This window comes from Balaenoptera ricei, chromosome 1 (assembly GCF_028023285.1).
Source record: "Balaenoptera ricei isolate mBalRic1 chromosome 1, mBalRic1.hap2, whole genome shotgun sequence".
NCBI classification, from domain to species: Eukaryota; Metazoa; Chordata; class Mammalia; order Artiodactyla; family Balaenopteridae; genus Balaenoptera; species Balaenoptera ricei.
Genome location: NC_082639.1, coordinates 12,524,209 through 12,545,835, shown reverse-complemented (window position 1 = coordinate 12,545,835; position 21,627 = coordinate 12,524,209). Strand labels below are relative to the sequence as shown.

Genomic DNA, 21,627 nt, shown 5'->3' with positions numbered 1-21,627 from the left:
CTTTGCTAGGACACATTGCAGTATCATGAGCTAATTTTGTAGATGAATTATGTTGGGAGCAATTTCATGAGTTTTGACTCATGTTTTTCTTAATGTGATCATTCTTCCAGTTTTTAAGATGTTGTACATAATTAGTATGTGAATTACAGGAGTGGTAGAGATGAGGTTGGAGGTTTCTTTGCTCTCCTCGCACCACCACCCCCCTCACCTTTTGGAACATTTCAGATCTTTCTCAAGGCCCCAAAGTATATTTCAGGGTCACTCTTCTCTTCCTGTTATTTATTATCCTTCTCGTTAGTGCTGGAGGGAATGCTGGAAATTTGTAAGGTGGATGGCGTAGTGAATAGTCAGGGTAGGTGTGTATGGTCAAGGGAATAGATGTATTAAAAAATTATAAAATGAACTCAGATGCCCCTTCAAGAAATGACTTGCTGCCCGTTTGTAAGGAGTGTAGCAAAAGAAAGCTGTTAGTCCTTTCAGGGTCTGCCACAGCGTTGGAAACAAGATCATGCTCTTCTCAGGGCAGGCAGTGGTGGTGAGCAGAGCAGTGATCTAAGAGCCTCACCTTGCCCAACACTGGAGTCCTCTACCTGGCCGTCCTTGCTCCCGAGCTCTCTGTTGTACAGACTTTGTCAGATCTACCTCATGGTCTGATGGCTCCTCCTGCTAAATCCTATTCTTTTCTTCTCATAAGAGTTCTCCCCATTAAACCTTTTTCGTTCCTAATTTTCTTTTAGCATCTGCTTCCTCTAGAATCTAACCTGTGACACACTTCTTACATAAATCACCCTATTTCCTTCATTTTACTGTTTTTACCTCAGGCTTTGCATGAAACATCAGTGGTGCAGTATAAATGAATTGCCTGCCTCTGTGTATGTTTTATTTATTTATTTTTAATTTATTTTAAATTTATTTATTTTTGGCTGTGCTGGGTCTTTGTTGCTGCGTGCGGCTTTCTCTAGTTGCAGTGAGCAGGGGCTACTCTTCGTTGTGGTGCGTGGGCTTCTCATTGTGGTGGCTTCTCTTGTTGCAGAGCATGGGCTCTAGGCGCGGACTCAGTAGTTGTGGCTCACGGGCTCTAGAGCGCAGGCTCAGTAGCTGTGGTGCACGGTCTTAGTTGCTCCGCGGCATGTGGGATCTTCCCAGACCAGGGCTCGAACCCATGTCCCCTGCATTGGCAGGCGGATTCTTAACCACTGCGCCACCAGGGAAGTCCCTCTGTGTGTGTTTTAACTTGTGCTCTTCCTAGAAAATTCAAGGAATACAGGTAGCACAAAGACATTTAAAAATACCCATAATATTTTTTTAAAAATTAATTAACCTCCACTAGAGGTAACTGTTAATGGTGGCTTTTTTTTTTTTAATTTATTTATTTATTATTTTTGGCTGTGTTGGGTCTTCGTTTCTGTGCGAGGGTTTTCTCCAGTTTTGGCGAGCAGGGGCCACTCCTCATCGCGGTGCGCGGGCCTCTCACTGTTGCGTCCTCTCTTGTTGCGGAGCACGGACTCCAGACGCGCAGGCTCAGTAGCTGTGGCTCACGGGCCCAGCTACTTCGCAGCATGTGGGATCCTCCCAGACCAGGGCCCGAACCTGCGTCCCCCGCATTGGTAGGCAGATTCTCAACCACTACGCCACCAGGGAAGCCCTATGGTGGCTTATTTTGGTAAACTTTAGAGAAGTGCATTGAGTGTTCACCTGGGTGAATTTTTCACAAACTGAACACATCTGTGTAACCATCACCCAATGAGGAAGCTTTACCACTACCCCAGGAGCCTCCCAGTCATTACCTTTGGTAACCACTATCCTCACTTGCAACAACATAAATTAATTTTGCTTAGTTTTGAACTTGATATAAGCATGGTCATGTAGTATGTACTATTTTGTCTTCTTTGCTCAGTATTATGTTTAAGAGATTTATCCATGTGTGTATCTGTGGTTCCTTGCTGTATAGTATTCTGTTGTGTGAATGTACCACAATCTACCTGTTCTTTTGGTGGTGTGCATTTGTATTATTTCCAGTTTTTCACTCCTTGGATCTGTTATGATGTTTTCTAGTATAAATATTGCCTTGTGTTTGGTATTATAGCTAGTTAAGCCTGTTATTGAAATATTTATTATCCTCTTAAGTGAATTACCTTGTATAAAAGCTAAAAAAACCTGTCATTTCTTATTCCAATATCCTCAGAATGTTCTTTTAGGACCCACAGTTAGTTTTTTCTTCTAAATGTGAGGTCTTGAAGCATATTACTGGCCAAGGGAAGCTAGTTACTGTTCCCTTTGGTGTCTGCCAATCAGATCCTTGAGTTAGAGGAGTTGTTGAGAACAAGTTTTTTGGTTTTATGGTTATACCAGAACTCGGCTGTCACTCTGGTTTTCAGTGGAGAGAAAAAATACCATCAGAAGCCTTTAGGGATTTATTAGATATTTGGGATGGCCTTGGTATTTGAGCTGTACTTGATAAATTAAGGTGGCTCACTGGTGTGGGAAAGTGCTAAAGGACAGATTTCAGACTGAGCATCTAAAAGAAATCATGAACAGCTTGGATGCCTTGCCTGAGTTATTTCAGAACTTCAGACAGTGTGTACTGATGTTTGTTTCTTTCCCGCTGTAGCTGTCAAGTGGAATGTCATGGCCAGCTCCTCGGACAGTGAAGATGATAGTTTCATGGCTGTGGACCAAGAAGAAGCTGTGCTGGAAGGGACAATGGAGCAAGATGAGGAGCCCCACCCAGTATTGGAGGTTGAGGAGACTAGACATAATAGGTCCATGTCTGAGCTGCCAGAAGAGGTTTTGGAGTATATCCTGTCCTTTCTTTCACCATACCAAGAACACAAAACTGCAGCCCTTGTCTGCAAACAGTGGTACCGACTTATTAAAGGTACTGTGGAAAGTGGAAAGTTTTATTTATTTATTTAAAATTTGTTTGAATGATTTATTTTTACCTCCCAATTTCATTTTCTCTTTTCTTCCTTAAATTTATTGTGGTTCTAAAATTTAGTGTTAGATGATTAGCACTGTACATTTTTCTTTTCTCTTTATCCTACCTAATTTTATGAACAGCTTGAATACCATAGTATTTAATCCAATTTCCAGTTTTAAAATGAGGGTTCTTTTTCTGCATATTCTTGGAGTTGATCTGGTAAGTTGTATGGTTCTTGAATAGGTAGAGTAGGGATGGATATGGATTGACAGTAATAGCTAACCTTCATATAACTCTTACCATTGTCAGGACTATTATAACTGCTTTACAATCCTCATAGCGAACTATGAATAGCTTAAAGTAGCTAATTGTGGCAGATGTGGGATTATGAAAGCATTTACTGCTTGATTTTATCTCTAAACAGCACAGGCCCTATGTATGTCTTTTACTTTTTACATGAGTTTCTCCTTTTTTTCCCCCCTCCATTTTCTAATCAAGATTTCAACTTTGGCTAAATGTTGAGGTTACTAGTTGTACTGTAGTTTTAATTAATAGCAGTTATTTGGTTTCATTCCATTTTAGGTGGAAAGGGCCCATTTTTTGAATGAAGATGACCGAGCCAGTTGAATAATCTTTGATCAAAGCAAGGGTCGTATCAATTTTTTCTTTCCTGTTGGGAACAAGGCAGCCAGAGATACGAGAGAGAAAAACTTTTAGATCAGAATCAGTCTTAAAATCTTTTCCTCAAATCAGAGTGATTCTCTGAGGATTAGGGTCCCTGTCATTTGTCCGAAGTCCAACCTAGAAGGCTAATAAGGACCAGCTATGTTGAAACTGCTTGCTGGGCCCTGTGCTCATCTGCTCACAACTGGTAATACTGGTATGCACAGCCTGCTTCTGTTTGTAGTTAATGGACTCTTCAGGAGAGATTGGCTCCCTACACTGTGGAAATAGATGGTTTCACCTCTAAAATAGAGGTGGAGGATCACAGACGAGGGGTGGTGATCTAATCAAATATATGAATTTATTCTTAGGTTTTATTTGGCATTCTTACCATTTTGATCTTCCTTTAAGAGAGAAGAACCTTAACCTAGTACTTGCAGTCTTAGATCTTCTGGGGGAAGTCACTGCCAAGACAGCTTTTTTTTCCCCTCAATCATTATGTATCTGTCGTTTATTCATTACTGCCTTACCTCATGTCAACATCTGCAAATCTGCATTACTTCACCAGTGCGTAGTTGGCAGGATGGTCACACATTAAAAATGGGCATGTCGGGGCTTCCCTGGTGGCGCAGTGGTTGAGAATCTGCCTGCTAATGCAGGGGACACGGGTTCGAGCCCTGGTCTGGGAAGATCCCACATGCCGTGGAGCGACTAAGCCCGTGAACCACAACTACTGAGCCTGCGCGTCTGGAGCCTGTGCTCCGCAACAAGAGAGGCCGCGACGGTGAGAGGCCCGCGCACCGCGATGAAGAGTGGCCCCCGCTCGCCACAACTGGAGAAAGCCCTCGCACAGAAATGAAGACCCAACACAGTCAAAAATAAATATAAATAAATAAATAAATAAATAAATAAATAAATAAAAAGAAAAAAAAATGGGCATGTCTTTTTTTTTTCTTTTTTTAAACATCTTTATTGGGGTATAATTGCTTTACAATGGTGTGTTAGTTTCTGCTTTATAAGAAAGTGAATCGGCTCTACGTATACATGTATCCCCATACATGTATGTATTTTTCATGTGTCTCCCTCCCACCCTCCCTATCCCACCCCTCTAGGTGGTCACAAAGCACTGAGCTGATCTCCCTGTGCTATGCGGCTGCTTCCCACTAGCTAGCTATTTTACATTTGGTAGGGTATATATGTCCATGCCACTCTCTCACTTCGTCCCAGCTTACCCTTCCCATTCCCCATGTCCTCAAGTCCATTCTCTACATATGCGTCTTTATTCTTCTCCTGACCCCAGGTTCTTCAGAACGAAAAAATGGCCATGTCTTTTTAATATTCCATTTCTTAACTGTGAGTTCAACCAAGGGATAATGATCATCATTAGAAAACATGTTCTGTGATCCTGCTTAAGGATCCACTAAGGTGGCATAAATTCAAGAATGATACAGTCTTTCAAAACAAATAATTGGGGCTTCCCTGGTGGTGCAGTGGTTAAGAATCCGCCTGCCAATGCAGGGGACACGGGTTCGAGCCCTGGTCCAGGAAGATCCCACATGGCGCGGAGCAACTAAGTCCGTGCACCACAACTACTGAGCCTGCGCTCTAGAGCCCGCGAGCCCCAACTACTGAGCCCACGTACCACAACTACTGAAGCCCACACGCCTAGAGCCCGTGCTCCGCAACAAGAGAAGCCACCACAATGAGAAGCCCTTGCACCGCAACAAAGAGTAGCCCCCGCTCACCGCAACTAGAGAAAGCCGGCACGCAACAATGAAGACCTAACACAGCCAAAAATAAATAAATAAATTTATTTTAAAAATTATATATATATATATATATATATAATTGGTTGTACTCCTCATTCAAAATATTTCTCTGTGAAATAAGAAAGTAATTTCATGTGTTGGGAAAGCAGATTGTTCCAGAAGTATAAAGCTCTCACTTTTTTAAAAAATAGACTTTACTTTTTTAGAGTGGTTTTAAGTTCACAGCAAAATTGAGCAGGTTCGTAGATTTCCCGTATACCCCTGCCCCCAGACATGCACAGCCTCCCCTACTTTCAACATCCCTCACCAGAGGGGTACATTTCTTACAATTGACGATCATACATTGATACATCATTGTCACCCAAAGTCTGTAGTTTACGTAGGGTGTACATTCTGTGAGTTTGGACATATATATAATGACATGTATCCAGCATTATAGTAAAAACTCTGATTTTTTTTTTTTTTAAAAACAGCTTTCCATAGTTATAAATTCATCATTTCATAATCCACTGTCAGCTAATTATTACTCCTTGTTTAAGATGGAGAATACTTGGTTGCCATGGTCTAACCATAGATATTTACTGAACAGCTGTTATATTCCGGAGGATGTTTCACCACACTTTTTCTCACAAAACTAAATTATCTCCCAGCCCCTTTGCTTTGGAGTAAATAGCACCAATTATTTTGATGTGTTGCCTCATGATATGATGTAAAGGGGAGCAGATTTTAAGTGTGAGCTGATTTTGTAACCTTGAGGGAGTCACTTAACCTTGGTAAAATGAAAGGATTAGCTCTTCCAGTTTTGAAATTCTGATTGTTTTCTGTCTTTGAATGAAAAAACCAAAGAAATTTGGAGTTCCTCAAAGAAACGTATGTCTCATAAAAGTGATAAGACAATTAATAGATGCAGTTTTAATAATTTGATTTACAAGTGAAGAGTCCAGGCTGAAGCATTTGTTATTTTTGTCTTTAGGTGTAGCCCACCAGTGTTATCATGGTTTCATAAAGGCTGTCCAGGAAGGAAACATTCAGTGGGAGAGTCGGACTTACCCTTATCCTGGAACCCCAATCACTCAGCGGTTCTCACACAGTAAGTATTTACTGTGAAAGCAGATCCCATCCTGCCTGTGGTCGTGTTTCCAAAAGCTACTTTGGAGGCTTGTATTTTGTCTGACTTTTTAATGAAGAAAATGTTAAATAAGAGTTTATATTAATTTTACAATCAGACTTAGGGAAGAGCATGAGCCAAATATATTGTAGGCACTGTGATACAATTTTATATTCTGCTTTTTCATTGGATTTTTGTAGTATCTCTACTCCAAAGAGGTCAAGGTGTTATGCTTAGGTTTTTAAACATTTGACATCATGTAAGAGGAAAACAAAGGAAAGGCATACATGAGGGTTTTTCTGGGATCCTGCTTAGGGAATAGCCAGAGCTTAGCACTAATTTTTGCAATAACTCTTTATCTTAACATAGTGTATGTTCAGCAAACACTGAATTTGACTAGGGTCACACAAAAATTTTGAACATGAAGGATATTGATTATAAAATACAAATTTAAGTAGTAAAATTATAAATAAAATGTTTTGGCAAATAGACAATTTAGAGTTTTTGACTTCTAGAATTTTTTTTTTTTTAGGATTTTTAAAAAAAATAAATTTATTTTATTTATTTATTTTTGGCTGCGTTGGGTCTTCGTTGCTGTGTGCAGGCTTTCTCTAGTTGTGGTGAGCGGGGGCTACTCTTCGTTGTGGTGCATGGGCTTCTCTTGTTGCGGAGCACGGGCTCTAGGCACAGAGGCTTCAGTAGTTGTGGCACGTCGGCTCAGTAGTTGTGGCTCGAGGGCTCTAGAGTGCAGGCTCACTAGTTGTGGTGCACGGGCTTAGTTGCTCCGCGGCATGTGGGATCTTCTGGACCAGGGCTTGAACCCATGTCCCCAGCATTGGCAGGCGGATTCTTAACCACTGTGCCACCAGGGAAACCCCGACTTTTTCTAGAATTAACTCTCCATTTTAATTGATTTTTGTAGGTGCCATTTTATTCTTTTTGTTTTTTTTTTTTTTTTTCGGCTGCACCCCACGCCTTGCAGGATCTTAGCTCCCCAACCAGGGGTTCAACCCAGGCCCTGGCAGTGAGAGCACCGAGTCCTAACCACAGGGCCGCCAGGGAATTCCCGATACCATTTTATTCTATTAGTGATTTATATCCCTCCATCAAAGTGAGACTGAGATGTGATCTATCTTAGGCCACAAAAGCTGTATTTATTAATGGTTTTACATAAAGAAAGTTCATTGAGAGGAGAGGGAAGCCGCTTAGAAAGTTCTCAGAATCGCTGCTTTAGTTATATTACTTCTGTATTCAGAAACCTTCAGGACTTCCCTGGTGGCGCAGTGGTTAAGAATCGCCTGCCAATGCAGGGAACACAGGTTTGATCCCTGGTCCGGGAAGATCCCACATGCCGTGGAGCAACTAAGCCTGTGCGCCACAGATACTGAGCCTGTGCTGTAGAGCCTGCGAGCCACAGCTGCTCAGCCCGTGTGCCACAGCTACTGAAGCCCACATGCCCACAGCCCATGCTCCGCAACAGGAGGAGCCACTGCAGTGAGAAGCCCGCGCACTGTAACGAAGAGTAGCCCCCGCTCACCGCAACTAGAGAAAGGCTGCGCGCAGCAACGAAGACCCAACGCAGCTAAAAATAAATTAATTTAAAAAAAAGAAAAAAAGAAACCTTCAGTGTCTATCCAGTGCCTACAAGATAAAAACTTAGTCTTATATTTAAAACCCTCTTTAAGTTGGCTTATTTCTAAATTACCACTTCATCTCCCAACTCTTCCCAAGAGCTCTCCTCTTTCAAGTTGTCACTTTGCTGTACTTGATTCTTCCTCTCTAGAGTATTCCCATCCACTTAGCTGAAGCCTGCTTTTCCTTGAAAACTGTTGAAGTTCTAGCTCCTTTGGGAAACCTTTTCTCAACTCTCTAGCCCACAGAAAAATTTTTCCTGTTCTGAGCTTATGTCTGGAATACTAATTTGGCACTTAACTCACATTGTCTTTCATTGTTAACTTGTATGTTTGTGTCTTTTTTTTTTTTTTTTAAGCCATATTTTGAACTCTTGAGGGGAAAGAGAGTTATTGGTTATCCACGTTGTGTAAAAATTACCTGCAGACTTAGCAGCTTAAAATAACATTTATTATCTCACAGTGTTCCTGAGGGTCAAGAATTTGGGAGTGGCTTAGCTGGGAGGTTGTGGCTCAGGGTCTCTCATGAGGTTGTCGTCAATCTGTCAGCTGGGGCTACAGTCACCTGAGGGCCTGACTGGGGCCTGGTGAATCTGCTTCCAAGCTCACTCAGTAACTGTTGATAGGAGACTCAGTTCCTTACTACATGGACCTCTCCATAGAGCTGTTCACAACTTGCCAGGTGACTTCCCACAAAATGAGTGATCTGAGAGAGAAACAGAGACAGACACTAAGACAGCAGCCAAGGTATCTTTTACAGCCTAAATCGCTGAAGTGAATACCATCTTTTCTGTTCTATCCTATAAGTCACACAGGGATTGACCAAGGGTGTAACACCAGGAAGTGAGGATCCTTCGAGGCCTCTTGGTGGTTGACTACCCCAGACCATATGCTGTACTCTCATATCCAGAGGAGAGTTCAGTAAATAATAACTCATCATTGTCTTTGAATTGGATCTAAATAGATCAAAGGAATGGGTCAAACTAGTTGCTGTGATTTCAGTTCTCTCAGGGAGCTATTTTTGTGCTGTTGTAAATCCCCTGGAGCAGTAGATCTCAAAGTGTGATTCCTGGACTTTGGGGGAGGAAGGCATCTATGAGACTCTTTGGGGGATCTGTGAAGTCAGAACTGGCTTCATTTGTTTTAATCTGTGAGTGTGTGGTAGTGAAGAACACAGTGGTCACTAGAGTAGTTGAGTTCCCTTACCTTGAGTCATACACAGGCTGCAGCAGTTTTCCCCAGCATTGCTTTGGCACCGTTAGTGCACATGTCGACACAGTGAAAAAAACAATAAATTACTACTTCTACAACTACTACTACTACTAGTACTCATTATTATTATTATAAAAGTAGTTTTGAAAGAGTCTCAAATGTTTTCAGGAGTCCACAGACCACACTTTGATCTTCACTGCAATAAACTATACATGAGTCCTTGCTGAGAACATTTAATGAAATTACAGGAGAATCCATATTAGATCCAGTATTTATTGTTGAGGGAGGCGTAACTTCAGTTACCTACAGATGATTGGAATGAGAAGCAAAGAGGAGATTTCTAAAGACAGGACTTTTTTTAGGATGGTGTTTGGAAACAAGTAGTTTTAGAACCCTAAGTGAGGGAAATCAAATGAATCAGGGTAAAATTGAAACTAGAATAGGAAATAGGGGTGAATAATTATCATAGAAACAGTGTGGCTTTCTGATGAGAGGGAAAAAAATATTTTTCAGTTAACTAGCTTTCGAAAAAGAGTATTACCACAAAATAGAGGCAGTTTTTTGAAGGGGAAATAGAAAGGAATAGTACTATGAGTAAGCTCTCAGAAGCTCAGAGATTGGTGGGTTTTGATACTTGTTTTTGCTTAAAATTTATTTTCATTTCCTTACTTGGTATTTTCATTTCCTTACTTGATGTCCAAGAAAAGGTGTCTCACTGTCTTTCGTTGTCTCTTTCGGTCTGTCTCTTTATTGTTTTCTTCCATCAGTCTCTACATGCTATCTAACTGGCAAACTGAAGAGGATTATTACAGGGAATGGGCAGTTTTCAAAATAGGTTGAAAACAAGGCATTCCTTTAATTTTTTTCCTTAGCTCCTTCAACTTCCATCTCTATATTTCTCCCTTTAGCTCTGTTTTATTCCGTGTGCCTAACTCATGTTGAGCTTGAGATCCACATTTCCAGTTCTTTGCTCATACTGCCACAGATTCATAGATGTTTCATATTTAGTGAGCCAAAAGTAGAATTCAGTAGTTTCCTCCCAATTTTCTCCTCTCTCTAATTTAGTTAATGGCATTATCATTCTCTCAATTATACAAGCTTGAAATCTTGGATTAATCCTCAATTCTTCTCCCTCCCTCAACAACAAAAGTCAAATCTTGTTGTTTCTGTTCTATCTCTGCAATCTCTCTCATATCTTTCCTTTTACCACCCCCACCATTACTCACACTTATGACTTAATCATTCCATCTTCCCTAAATCTTTTTTTTTTTTTTTTCTAAATCTTTTCTTTCTTTCTTTCTTTCTTTCTTTTTTTGGCCGTGGCATGCGGGATCTTAGTTCCCCAACCAGGGATCGAACCCGCGCCCCCTGCAGTGGAAGCGTGGAGTTTTAACCACTGGACCACCAGGGAAGTCCCCCTAAGTCTTTTCTAAACGATCTTCTTGCTTTTCGTCTGTCTTCATCTGAACCTGGTCTAGACACTTTGCAGCCATCTCCAAAACTGGGGACAGTGCCACCTCTTAGGGCATCTGGAAATGTGTAAGGCCATTGTTTATTGTCTTGACTGGAAAGTACTACAAGCAGTTAGTAGGCAAGGACCTACTTGGGTTGCTAAATGTGCGGTGAATGGGATGATCCTGCACGCAAAGAATTGACTTTCTCAAAATGACAGGAGCTCCTGTCGGGAAACACTGCAAATCTGTACCATAAAACCAGCCTTGTCACTCCTCTGCCAAAAAGCCTGAGCCTTTTTGCACCGCATGTAGAAGTTTCCACCCCACCTGGCATTCACCAAGCCTACCTTTTCAGCCTGACTCACTGCTGCATCCTTACACAGCCAGGCTCTACCCACACGAGATTCCTTGTTTGTCTTAAACTTCCCTACCTCATGGCTTTGCTTGGATGCCCTGATTTCATTTTCCGTTCCCCTCCCATTCCTCTTTCGCCCCTAGACTTGTTCGCCCCATGTTAATTGATTGAAAATGTCCTGACCTCTAAAACCCATCTTGTAGACAAAGCCAAAAGCCACCTTCTTTCACACTACTCTCAAATTCCCCACCATGGAGATTAAGCTCTTCTCTTTTTCTGCTTATACTCCTTTAATACACTCTTCATACCTTCTTCTTAATGTTTATTACCATCTGTCTTTTACCATAATTATCTGTGTAAGAGAGGCTGCATGCAAAGGAAGAACATTAGACTAGGGAAGCAAATTCCTTGGCTCCTCTAATCCACAATTTCCTCATCTGTAAAATGCGTATGATAAATTCTCTTTATGCCACAGAGTTGCTAGGAAATTTAATTGAGGAAACACTTGTAAAAATACATTTTAACCTGCAAAATTATCGGACGATGATGATGTCTCCTCCACAAGATTGCTGTCTACTTGAGGACAGCCAGGCTCCATGTCTTAGACATCTGTGCACCTTTCACAACACCAGGTTCATAGTTGACATCTATTCTGTGGAATTGTGTAACAAAGATACGAGCGATAGAGCTTCTTTCTTATGTAAAAGTCTGGGACAAAAAAATGCAGGGAAAGTAAAATGAAGCCAGTTCTCCTGGTTATTTGATGAGTGTGTGCATGGCCAATCATGCAATCCTTGGTTAAGGTAGAATGTCCCTTTCAGATCGACATAGGGGTCTGTTGAATCCCCAGCATTATGTTTTGAAAAACCTTTTAGTGTTTAGGCTCCAAATATGGTCAGGTCATTCCATACACTTGCTAATCTTGCTCCTGCAATAGCCAGCAGGCCCAGACTGGATAACCAACCTTTCTTATTCCATAGTTACGTAATTACAGGCCTTATCAAGTATGTCCTGGCTTGTAGATGTGAGACACATGACAGCATAGTCTCTAAGCATGGGATAAATGCCTCAGGACCTTTCCCTGGAGACAAGTGAGGGAACAAGAGAATTTAACCTCTGAAAGTGCAAAAATTAGAGTTCAGTGAACATTAACCTAGTGACTACCAGGCACCATGGAAAATATGAAACAACTGGAAGACCTTGAACTTCAGAGGATTGTAATATAGTAGGAAAATATTCAGAACACTGAGGAACTCTTTGCTTGTTGTGGGTGTAATTGTCCATATTTGACTTGTCTTCGAGTAGGGATTATTAGATTTTTTTTTTTTTTAATTTATTTTATTTGTGGCTGTGTTGGGTCTTCGTTTCTGTGCGAGGGCTTTCTCTAGTTGCAGCGAGCGGGGGCCACTCTTCATCGTGGTGTGCGGGCCTCTCACTGTCACGGCCTCTCTTGTTGCGGAGCACAGGCTCCAGACGCGCAAGCTCAGTAGTTGTGGCTCACGGGCCTAGTTGCTCCGTGGCATGTGGGATCTTCCCAGACCAGGGCTCGAACCCGTGTCCCCTGCATTGGCAGGCAGATTCTCAACCACTGCGCCACCAGGGAAGCCCGGGATTATTAGATTTTAACTTGAGGTATGTGACTTGCAATAGTTGTTCGTGGAGCAGTCAAGCACATTTCAGAAAGCTTGAAGAGATCTAGCAGTTGGAATAATCACATTCTCAATGTTATTTCTTAGCAGAGTAGTCATACCGTACTACGAAAGGTAGCTTGTATAGCACATTCCAGTGGTCTAGATGTTCTGAAAGGAGAATGTTCTGTTTGGGTGGAGAACTTTGGTAAAAGGAAGTATTTACTTGAGCAGTGGTATTTGCTTAAATTCTTAATTTTTTCTGAAAGGCTTATTGAACTTGGGTCCCCAACCCCCACCCAGACCAACATGTACGCATCTTAAATAAAAATAGGCAAACAGAGTTCAGTAGGATGCTTGAAATATTTGAGTGTATTATTGATGGCTGTTTCTCATTCCCATTATATCTGAGTTCTAAACATAGCTGCCTAAATTGACTCCCTTCCTCTCCAAGCTTTGTTGATAATGACTGCTGGATATTGAAACTACAGTGTGTGAAACTTGTCGTTTCAGTCCCATTAGCTTTGCATAGGGTTTGGGCTGTACCTTCCTCTTCCAGAAACCTTTGTTTGCTCAAAGAGAAGCAGGAAAATGCCAATTGCCTTATTTTAGTATAGGATTAAAATACACGTGGTAAGGACCTCATGGGGCCCAGCTGCTGGCTAGGTTTTCAGTCCAAATAGAGAAGAAGAATGTTTGCTACCTCTTTGAAAAATAAAGGCGCTGTGCTTTTTTGCTACACGAAGGAAGCAGCTGCCAAGAGTTGATCTTTGAGGAATAGTGGGACATAAATGAGCTACTGACTCTTTTAGTTATGAAATCATGGATTTGTCTTATTAAACATTGTTATAATGAACATCAGTTAAGGTTTCAGAAGCCAGCGGACATTGCTAATTTCTGTTCTGGGGTTATGGATTATCAGGTGGAAGAGAATGTTCTTTTATGCCAGGCACCAGTCAGTTCAATTCAAAATTGCCCCAGTTTGTTGGGAGTAGCTAGTTCAAAAAGGTATGTATGAGAAGACCAAGATTCCTGAAGCTCACCTCCTTTAGTGGAGATTAAAGTGTGGCTTCAGTAATTATCCTTTTTGTTTGTTTAATGTCATCTAACTTGATCCTTTGTTATTTGCAATTCTCAACAAACCTGAAACATGAGCAGTGGACTTACATAGGGTTTTACTTCTTTTTTTTTCTTCTTCTTTTTCCTTTGGGCCACGCTGCTTGCGTGATTGAACTTGGGCCATGGCAGTGAAAGCACAGAGTCCTAACCACTGGACTGCCAGGGAATTCCCAGGATTTTACTTCTTAATAGACTTTCTTATTGGGATGTTAATTAAAAAACTGATTTAGATATGGATTAGAAGTTATTTTCAAAGGCAAAGAAAGTCAGTAGGAAAAAAAAGGGGGATGGGGGAATTACCTGGCAGTCCAGTGGTGAGGACTTGGTGCTTTCACTGCGGGGGCCCAGGTTTGATCCCTGGTCAGGGAACTAAGATCCCGCAAGCCTCAGGGCACAGCCAAAAAAAAAAAAAAAAAGGAAGAAAGTCAGTGGAAAGTGTAAGATCATTTAAACCTTCATATACCATTGTAACATGTTTGAGTTCTGGGAGTAATTAAGTATTTTGCAGATGTGAGCCTGTTGATGATTAAATGGTATTTCATTTCTTCACATCTCTAGTTTCTTTAATTTCTTTGTTAATTTGAAAAGTCTGTAGCTCCGTTATTGCACAGCGTCAGAGGTCAGATTTTTTTTTTTTTTTTAAATAAACTTTATTTATTTATTTATTTTTGGCTGCTTTGGGTCTTCGTTGCTGTGCGCCGGCTTTCTCTAGTGGCGGCGAGCAGTGACTACTCTTCATTGCGGTGTGCAGGCTTCTCATTACGGTGGCGGTGGCTTCTCTTGTTGCAGAGCACGGGCTCTAGGCGCGCGATTTAAGTAGTTGTGGCTCAGGGGCTCTAGAACGCAGGCTCAGTAGTTGTGGCGCACGGGCTTAGTTGCTCCGCCGCATGTGGGAACTTCCTGGACCAGGGATCAAACCCGTGTCCCCTGCATTGGCAGGCGGATTCTTAACCACTGTGCCCCCAGGGAAGTCCCAGATGTTTTGGATTTACTCCTTCCACTGGCTGAGATTACTGGGTGTAAGTGACTGAACACATTGCTTTTATTATCTCTTAACAAATCCAATTTTTGGACTTGGCTTTCCTAGTGTAGAGAGTCCTTAAAGGCCTATCAAGTGGGCTGAGTTAAGAAAAAATAAAAAAGGAGGGTTATTCCCAGAGCTAGTATATATCACAGAGGTAATTATAGCAGTGGTGTTTCCCTTTTTCTGAACTTGAATAAGTGGTGCCAGAGTTCAGAAGCGATCTTAGAAACAGTGGTGTGCTAAACTGAACAAGACCTACAGATAAACTGGATGATCACTGAAGCCATGCACTAGTGGGTTGAATCTCTGAATTTCTTTTCCCTTTCCCCTTTCTTTTATGTGACGCTTAACTGTTTTCGCCTAGTTTCACATTGAGAGGTCTGTTTTTCCCAGTGGTATGCATGAAATGAATGAAGTTTGGCTCAGCCCTTTTCCTGAAATACAAGATGGTAAATGCAGGACTGGAAGGAGCATGGTCATCTTTTGCAAAGGACAGAGGCTGAATGAACGTTCCAATGGGAAGCAAGGTGGCAGAGCTTAGCTTCCATGTCTCTTGTCTAGACTCTGGCTCTGGTCTTTCTGGTTTTAGGGGAACAGCCCCTCTCACAGTCATTGACTCTTTTCTTCGGAATAGTGCCCATTGGTGAGGTGTATATAATCACCTAATTAAAAAGGCTTTTCTTAGAGACCTTGGTGCTTTTTAACTGTTACTTACTGCATTGGTTTTCTATTCAGCACCAACCAGTCGGCCTTGGTGGCTTTTGGATACACACCTAGGAGCTTAATGACCTTCATGTTTTTTCTCTCAGTTGTTTGGGGACCATACTACTTCTGAGATCGCCGAGCTACATTGGCTCTGTATGTGTGGTTACTTTATGGCATTGATTAAAATTGTTTTCTTTTCTTTTGAAATTTTAAATTTTATTTATTTATACATACAGCAGGTTCTTAAAATTGTTTTCTGTCATTCTCTTTCATATAAAGTCTTGTTATTGTTTTGTGCCTCATGTTTCATTTGAAAGCAAAAGCAGTAAGAGGAGGACGGGTGGAGAGAAATGGGAGGACAGAGTACTTCTGTTAGCGCTGACTATCTTCGCCTAGCCCTAGATGATAATGGTGCAGATTTAGATTAATTATGCAGCTGTGCTGAAATTTCACTCATTGAACACCCTTAATCTGAATTCTTGTGTTCTCTTGCTAGAATTATACTGTCTTATTTAATGATATCATTGTCAGTTTGCTTAGTGTGCTCAGAAATAACATAACGTTTCCGTAGCTTTTCTCTGGTCCTTATTTTAAAGGTTAATGTGATATTGATCAACCTGAAGACAGGAGGCTGGTTACAGAAAGGTTGATACCTGGGAACAACTGCGGAATGTGTGAAATAATTGATCTTTGAAAGATATGGGCTATAGTTAAGGTTTAGAGTGGCTTCAGAATTAGACATCAGTTATTCATTTATTGTTTTCTTTCTAGGTGCGTGCTATTATGATGCTAATCAGTCTATGTATGTGTTTGGAGGCTGTACCCAGAGCAGCTGCAATGCTGCCTTCAATGACCTCTGGAGACTTGACCTAAATAGCAAAGAGTGGATCCGACCTTTGGCTTCAGGTAAGAGAGAAAATGCTGATCTTTGCTTCCTTATCAGGTAACTCCCTTTGTGTGGAAACTCTACCTGATCTTTTAGGTGTTGGTCTCAAGAACAGATTACTGGGGCCCCAGATCCTTTGTCAAATCTGCTTGTAAATGCTAAGAGTAATACGCTTGTGTAAGGTCTTTGCATTTTTTTTAAATTATACCTTATCATTAGTATTGGTACCCTGCCAAAATTGCTGTACTACTGTGTGAATTCATTTGTGTGGTTTTCTGAAGTACTTGTACAGGTGTGATATGTTCTTTGGTATGAAGTTGAAGTAAGAGCAGAAGCACAGTCGTGAGAACTGTAGTTGACTGACAGAAGCTATTGTCCCAGGGCTAAGATCTCTGAATATCTTGTTGTTGCCAGCTCAGGTATTTGGGGTGTGTATGGAACATGCCTCTGCTGGTTACTTTTAACAACTCAGGAGTGTGGGAAGATTCCACAGTAGGTACATTCCTGCACAGTCCCACTATGCCAAAATTCTGGCAGAAAGAAACTAGATTATTTTCTCTTTTGACCTAAACTTTCTTGGGGAAGAAACACACACACACACACAAATTGTTTTTGCACTCACGAGGCGGGACAGTTTGAAAAGGCACAGTTATAAGATTGGAGGGGCTGGTGTGATGGAGAAATAGAGTCCACTGAGTATAAAGTATTCTGCTAGATTTGTTGGCAAGCTCTTCCCAAACATTCTTCATTGGCTTTTCAAGGTTGGAATTCACTCTAGGACTAAGGAGGCTTGGGTATCCCTTGGGCAGATTCCATACTTATTTAGGTCTTGATTTACTTTGATTACTAAACGGAAGACAACATGGTGTATTAGAAAGGTCACTGGACTAAGAGTGAGGAGACATGAGTTTCATTTCCTGGCAAAATCACCAGTTCTCCATGTAACTATGAACAAGTTACCATATCTTTCTGGGAGAAATATGGAGGAGGAGCAGAAGATTCTGTTTTTAAATGGGTCGGGAAAGCTGGTTTATGTTTCATTTATTTCTGTAATGACTACTGTGAATGTCTAGGCCAGGGGCTTAAAATCATTTCATGAGAAGAAGCTACATTTTGCTTCCCCAAAGCTGTAAGTTCCTGTTTCTTTCCTGTGCAATAGGCAAATATAGGAGGGAGGAGCATACTGACAGTGGATAGTCACAAGTGGGGCTGGGTTTTGTACAGATGAAATTCTTTTAAATTATTGGAAAGATAAAGAGATGTTAATCATTAAAATTTTTTGAAGATTAGTAGTATTTTAGAGCCTTCAGAATTTTGTACTTCGGAGCATTTCCTTTTCTAGCACTTTGTCCTTTATTGTACTTAATGCAACATTGGTTAAAATTTAGAATCACAGATTCTAAAATGCAGAGGGTCTTTTTGGCTTAAACATCCTACTGCCATTGCACTTGTTGTCCAGGCCCCATTTCAGAGTAGCTTTGATGTTCCAGTCACAAAATACAAATACTGCCTTCCTCTGTTTTGTAACCAAGCTTTATGCCTTTGATAATTTGGCATGGGTGTTGCTCTTTCTTGTAGACGTGGAGCTCTGGACCTTCATAGCCTGTTGGCATCTACTTTGCTTATTTTTCCTTATTTCTCCCTATAAGATAGACATGGGATGTTTTGTTGTTGTTAACTACTAAGTTTAAAGGCAATGCTTTGAAATCCCCAAGGTAGAAGTATCAGAGAAGTAACTGACTTTTTGTAATTCAGATTCTACAACGGATCTGAATTTTTTTTATTATTATTATTATTATTTTTTTTTTTAGCTGGGTCGGGTCTTAGTTGCAGCACGTGGGATCTTCTCATTGTGGTGCAGTATCTTCGTTGTGGCGCACAGGCTTCTCTCTAGTTGTGGCGTGCAGGCTTCTCTCTAGTTGTGGGACGCAGGCTCCAGAGTGCACGGTCTCTCTAGTTGCGGCACGGGCTTAGTAGGCCTGCGGCATGTGGGATCTTAGTTCCCCAACCAGGGATCGAAACAGCGTCCCCTGCGCTGCAAGATGGATTCTTAACCACTGCACCACCAGGGAAGTCCCCGGGATCTGATTTTTAAAACATACAGTGTTACCCAAGTCTTAAGTTTCTCGGTAAAGAAAAAAATCGCCATTAAAAAAAAAAAAAAGTTAGACTGTTCCCTTTTATAAAACATATTAGCTCCTGAATGTTTAAAAGTAATTTTCTAACAAAATGTCTCAAAGAATCTAGTTTCTGCTTCACTCTAATCTACAATTAGAGCCTAGTTTTAGAGGGGGGGAAACTGAGCTTCTTGAAAGTCTACTTTAAAAAAAAAAAAACAACACAGTAATTTAATAAAGAGTCCTATGAGATTCTCATTTAGGCAGAAATCCCATGGGAAGATTGCCTGGGGAAATGTTTCTATATGCTGTCATGAGTCGCAACCAAAATTACTTCCTAACTGAAACATCAGTGAGTCTTTCTGAATAAAACACAGTTGTTGGTATGTCTTGGTGTGCCTGACTCACCCATTTTAGTGCATGGTGGTGGGTAAGTTAGATGGTAGCTGAGGGGAGGGTGCTACCCCCACCCTTTGGTACCAGATGTGACGTCTTCTAGCATTTGAGTGTTTGCAAGTGATGGGTATCTAGGGTGATAGTTTCAACAGTGGTCAGTCTTCAAAAGTGTAGCTCTTTGGAAAAGAGCATCAAAAAACAGTGGAACAGTTTGGGTTAGGAGCAGAATCTTGATAAAGAATGCTACTGTATCAGGTATCTTTTTACATGTGTATTTGGTTTTATTGCAGATGAGACTGGAGCATCTCATTTTGGTTGGTGTCTTAGCACAGGCTGCCATAACAAAATACCAAAGTCTGGGGGGCTTTAACAACAGAAACGTATTTCTCACAATTCTGGAGGCTAGGAGTCTGAGATCAGGGTGCTGGTGAAGGCTCTATTCCTGGCTTTCAGAGAGCTAGTGAGCTTGCTGTGTCCTTACACGGCAGAGAGTGAGTTCTGGTATCTCTTCCTCTTTTTTTTTTTTAAATTTTAATTCTTTTCTTTTTCTTTTTCTTTTTATTTATTTATTTATTTATGGCTGTGTTGGGTCTTAGTTTCTATGCGAGGGCTTTCTTCAGTTGTGGCAAGCGGGGGCCACTCTTCATCGCGGTGCGCGGGCCTCTCACTATCGCGGCCTCTCTTGCTGCGGAGCACAGGCTCCAGACGCACAGGCTCAGTAATTGTGGCTCACGGGCCCAGCTGCTCCGCGGCATGTGGGATCTTCCCAGACCAGGGCTCAAACCCGTGTCCCCTGCATTGGCAGGCAGATTCTCAACCACTGCGCCACCAGGGAAGCCCTCTTCCTCTTTTTATAAGAGTATCTAAGCCTAATTATCTCCCAAAGCTCCCGTCTCCATATGCCATCACACTGAGATTAGGACTTCAACATATGAATTTTGGGAGGACAGAATTCAGTCCATAGCAGTTGGAATTAATGTGATTTGCCAATGAAACCTTGTCTTGCATTCCTTTTGAAATGATAGAAGGAGGGAACATCTGGAGGGAGTATGGTGGTGATGAGTGCTGGAATGACAGCTCTTACAGTTGAGAGAGACCTACAGTACTTCTCCGACATTTTGGAGTTATGTGAGTTACCGCCTCCTCCCTTTTACATGAGGGTAGGTGACCCCTACCCTCATGGAGCTTACACTGTAATGGGGAAGAAAAAAAAACAGTTATGAAGGAAGTGAGGAATGAGATACAGAATAAGAGGGGGAGAGCTACTTTAAACAGAAGACGACCTTTTTTGCTGAGACATGAAAGATGCAGAGTGGAAGGAAGTGATAATGGCATATACAAAGAAGAGGACATATTGGAGGAACTGAAAACAGAGCTTTGTGGATGTAGCATAATGAGCAAGGGGTAGAGTGGCACAGATGGAGTTGAGGTATAGACGGGAGCCAAATCATTCACAGACCACAGTCTGTGAGATTTTGAGATTTTAAGCAAAGGAATATTATGATCCTATTTACATTTTAAGGAACACTTTTGCTGCTATTTAGGAAATGGATTAAAGAAGGCAAGAAAATAAAGCAGAGAGAACAGGTAGGAAGCTATCAGAATAGTACAGGTGAGAGACTGTGATGGCTTGGACTAGAGTCCTAACAGTGGAGATAAAGAGAAGTGAATGCATTTGAGCTGAATTTTTGTGTTGAAAATGATGGGACTTCTTGATGGATTGGATATGGGAGGGTGAGAGGGTCAGTCAAGGCTAACTTATGTTTCAGGTTTGTTCACTTAGGTAGGTAGTGGGGCCATTTGCTGAAATGGAGAAGAAACATTTGGAAGAGGTTTCTTTTTTTTTTTTTAACCTCTTTAAACATTTAAGTGGTGGTATCAAGTAATTAGTTGTTATGGGGAGTTTGGCATTTAAAATAGAGGGCTTGACTTCCCTTAAATGACAGTACAGTCCTTTTGCTTAGTTAATTCTTGTCTCATCCTTCATTTGTTCATTCAGCAAATATTTATGGATTGCCTACTCTGTGCCTGGTATTGTTTTAGATGCTGGGGATACATGACTGAATAAAACAGACAAAAAATCCTACTGGAGATTAAATTCAAATGAGGGAAGACATATTTAAAATGACAAGTACAGGGCTTCCCTGGTGGCGCAGTGGTTAAGAATCCGCCTGCCAATGCAGGGGACATGGGTTCGTGCCCTGGTCCAGGAGGATCCCACATGCCGCAGAGCAGCTAAGCCCGTGCGCCACAACTACTGAGCCCGTGTGCCACAACTACTGGAGCCCGTGTGCCCCAACTACTGAAGCCCGCACGCCTAGAGCCCGTGCTCCACAACAAGAGAAGCCACTGCAACGAGAAGCCCTTGCACCACAAAGGAGAGTAGCCCCCGCTTGCCGAAACTAGAGGAAGCCCGCGTGCAGCAACAAAGACCCAACGCAGCCAAAAGTAAATAAAAATAAAAATAAATAGATTTTAAAAATAAAATAAAGTGACAAGTACCTAATATAATATATTAGAATATGATTAATGCTATTGAAGCAAAACTATAGCATAGTAAAGGGGATGAGGAATAGGGGAGATTATAACTAGGGGGATCACTGAGGTAGACCTCATGGAGAAGGTGACATCAGAACAAAG

General features: G+C 41.4%; 1 protein-coding gene across 2 annotated transcripts in view; it reads left to right on the top strand.

Annotated features, from left to right (window-relative positions):
• The window catches only part of FBXO42 (F-box protein 42), a 100,823-nt gene that overhangs the window by 55,003 nt on the left and 24,193 nt on the right, over positions 1-21,627 (top strand). For both annotated transcript variants that reach the window (XM_059914486.1, XM_059914494.1), the window contains 3 exons: positions 2,612-2,878; positions 6,326-6,442; positions 16,360-16,494. In XM_059914486.1, the coding sequence (XP_059770469.1) occupies positions 2,612-2,878; positions 6,326-6,442; positions 16,360-16,494 (519 nt within the window). The remainder of the gene's footprint in view (positions 1-2,611; positions 2,879-6,325; positions 6,443-16,359; positions 16,495-21,627) is intronic.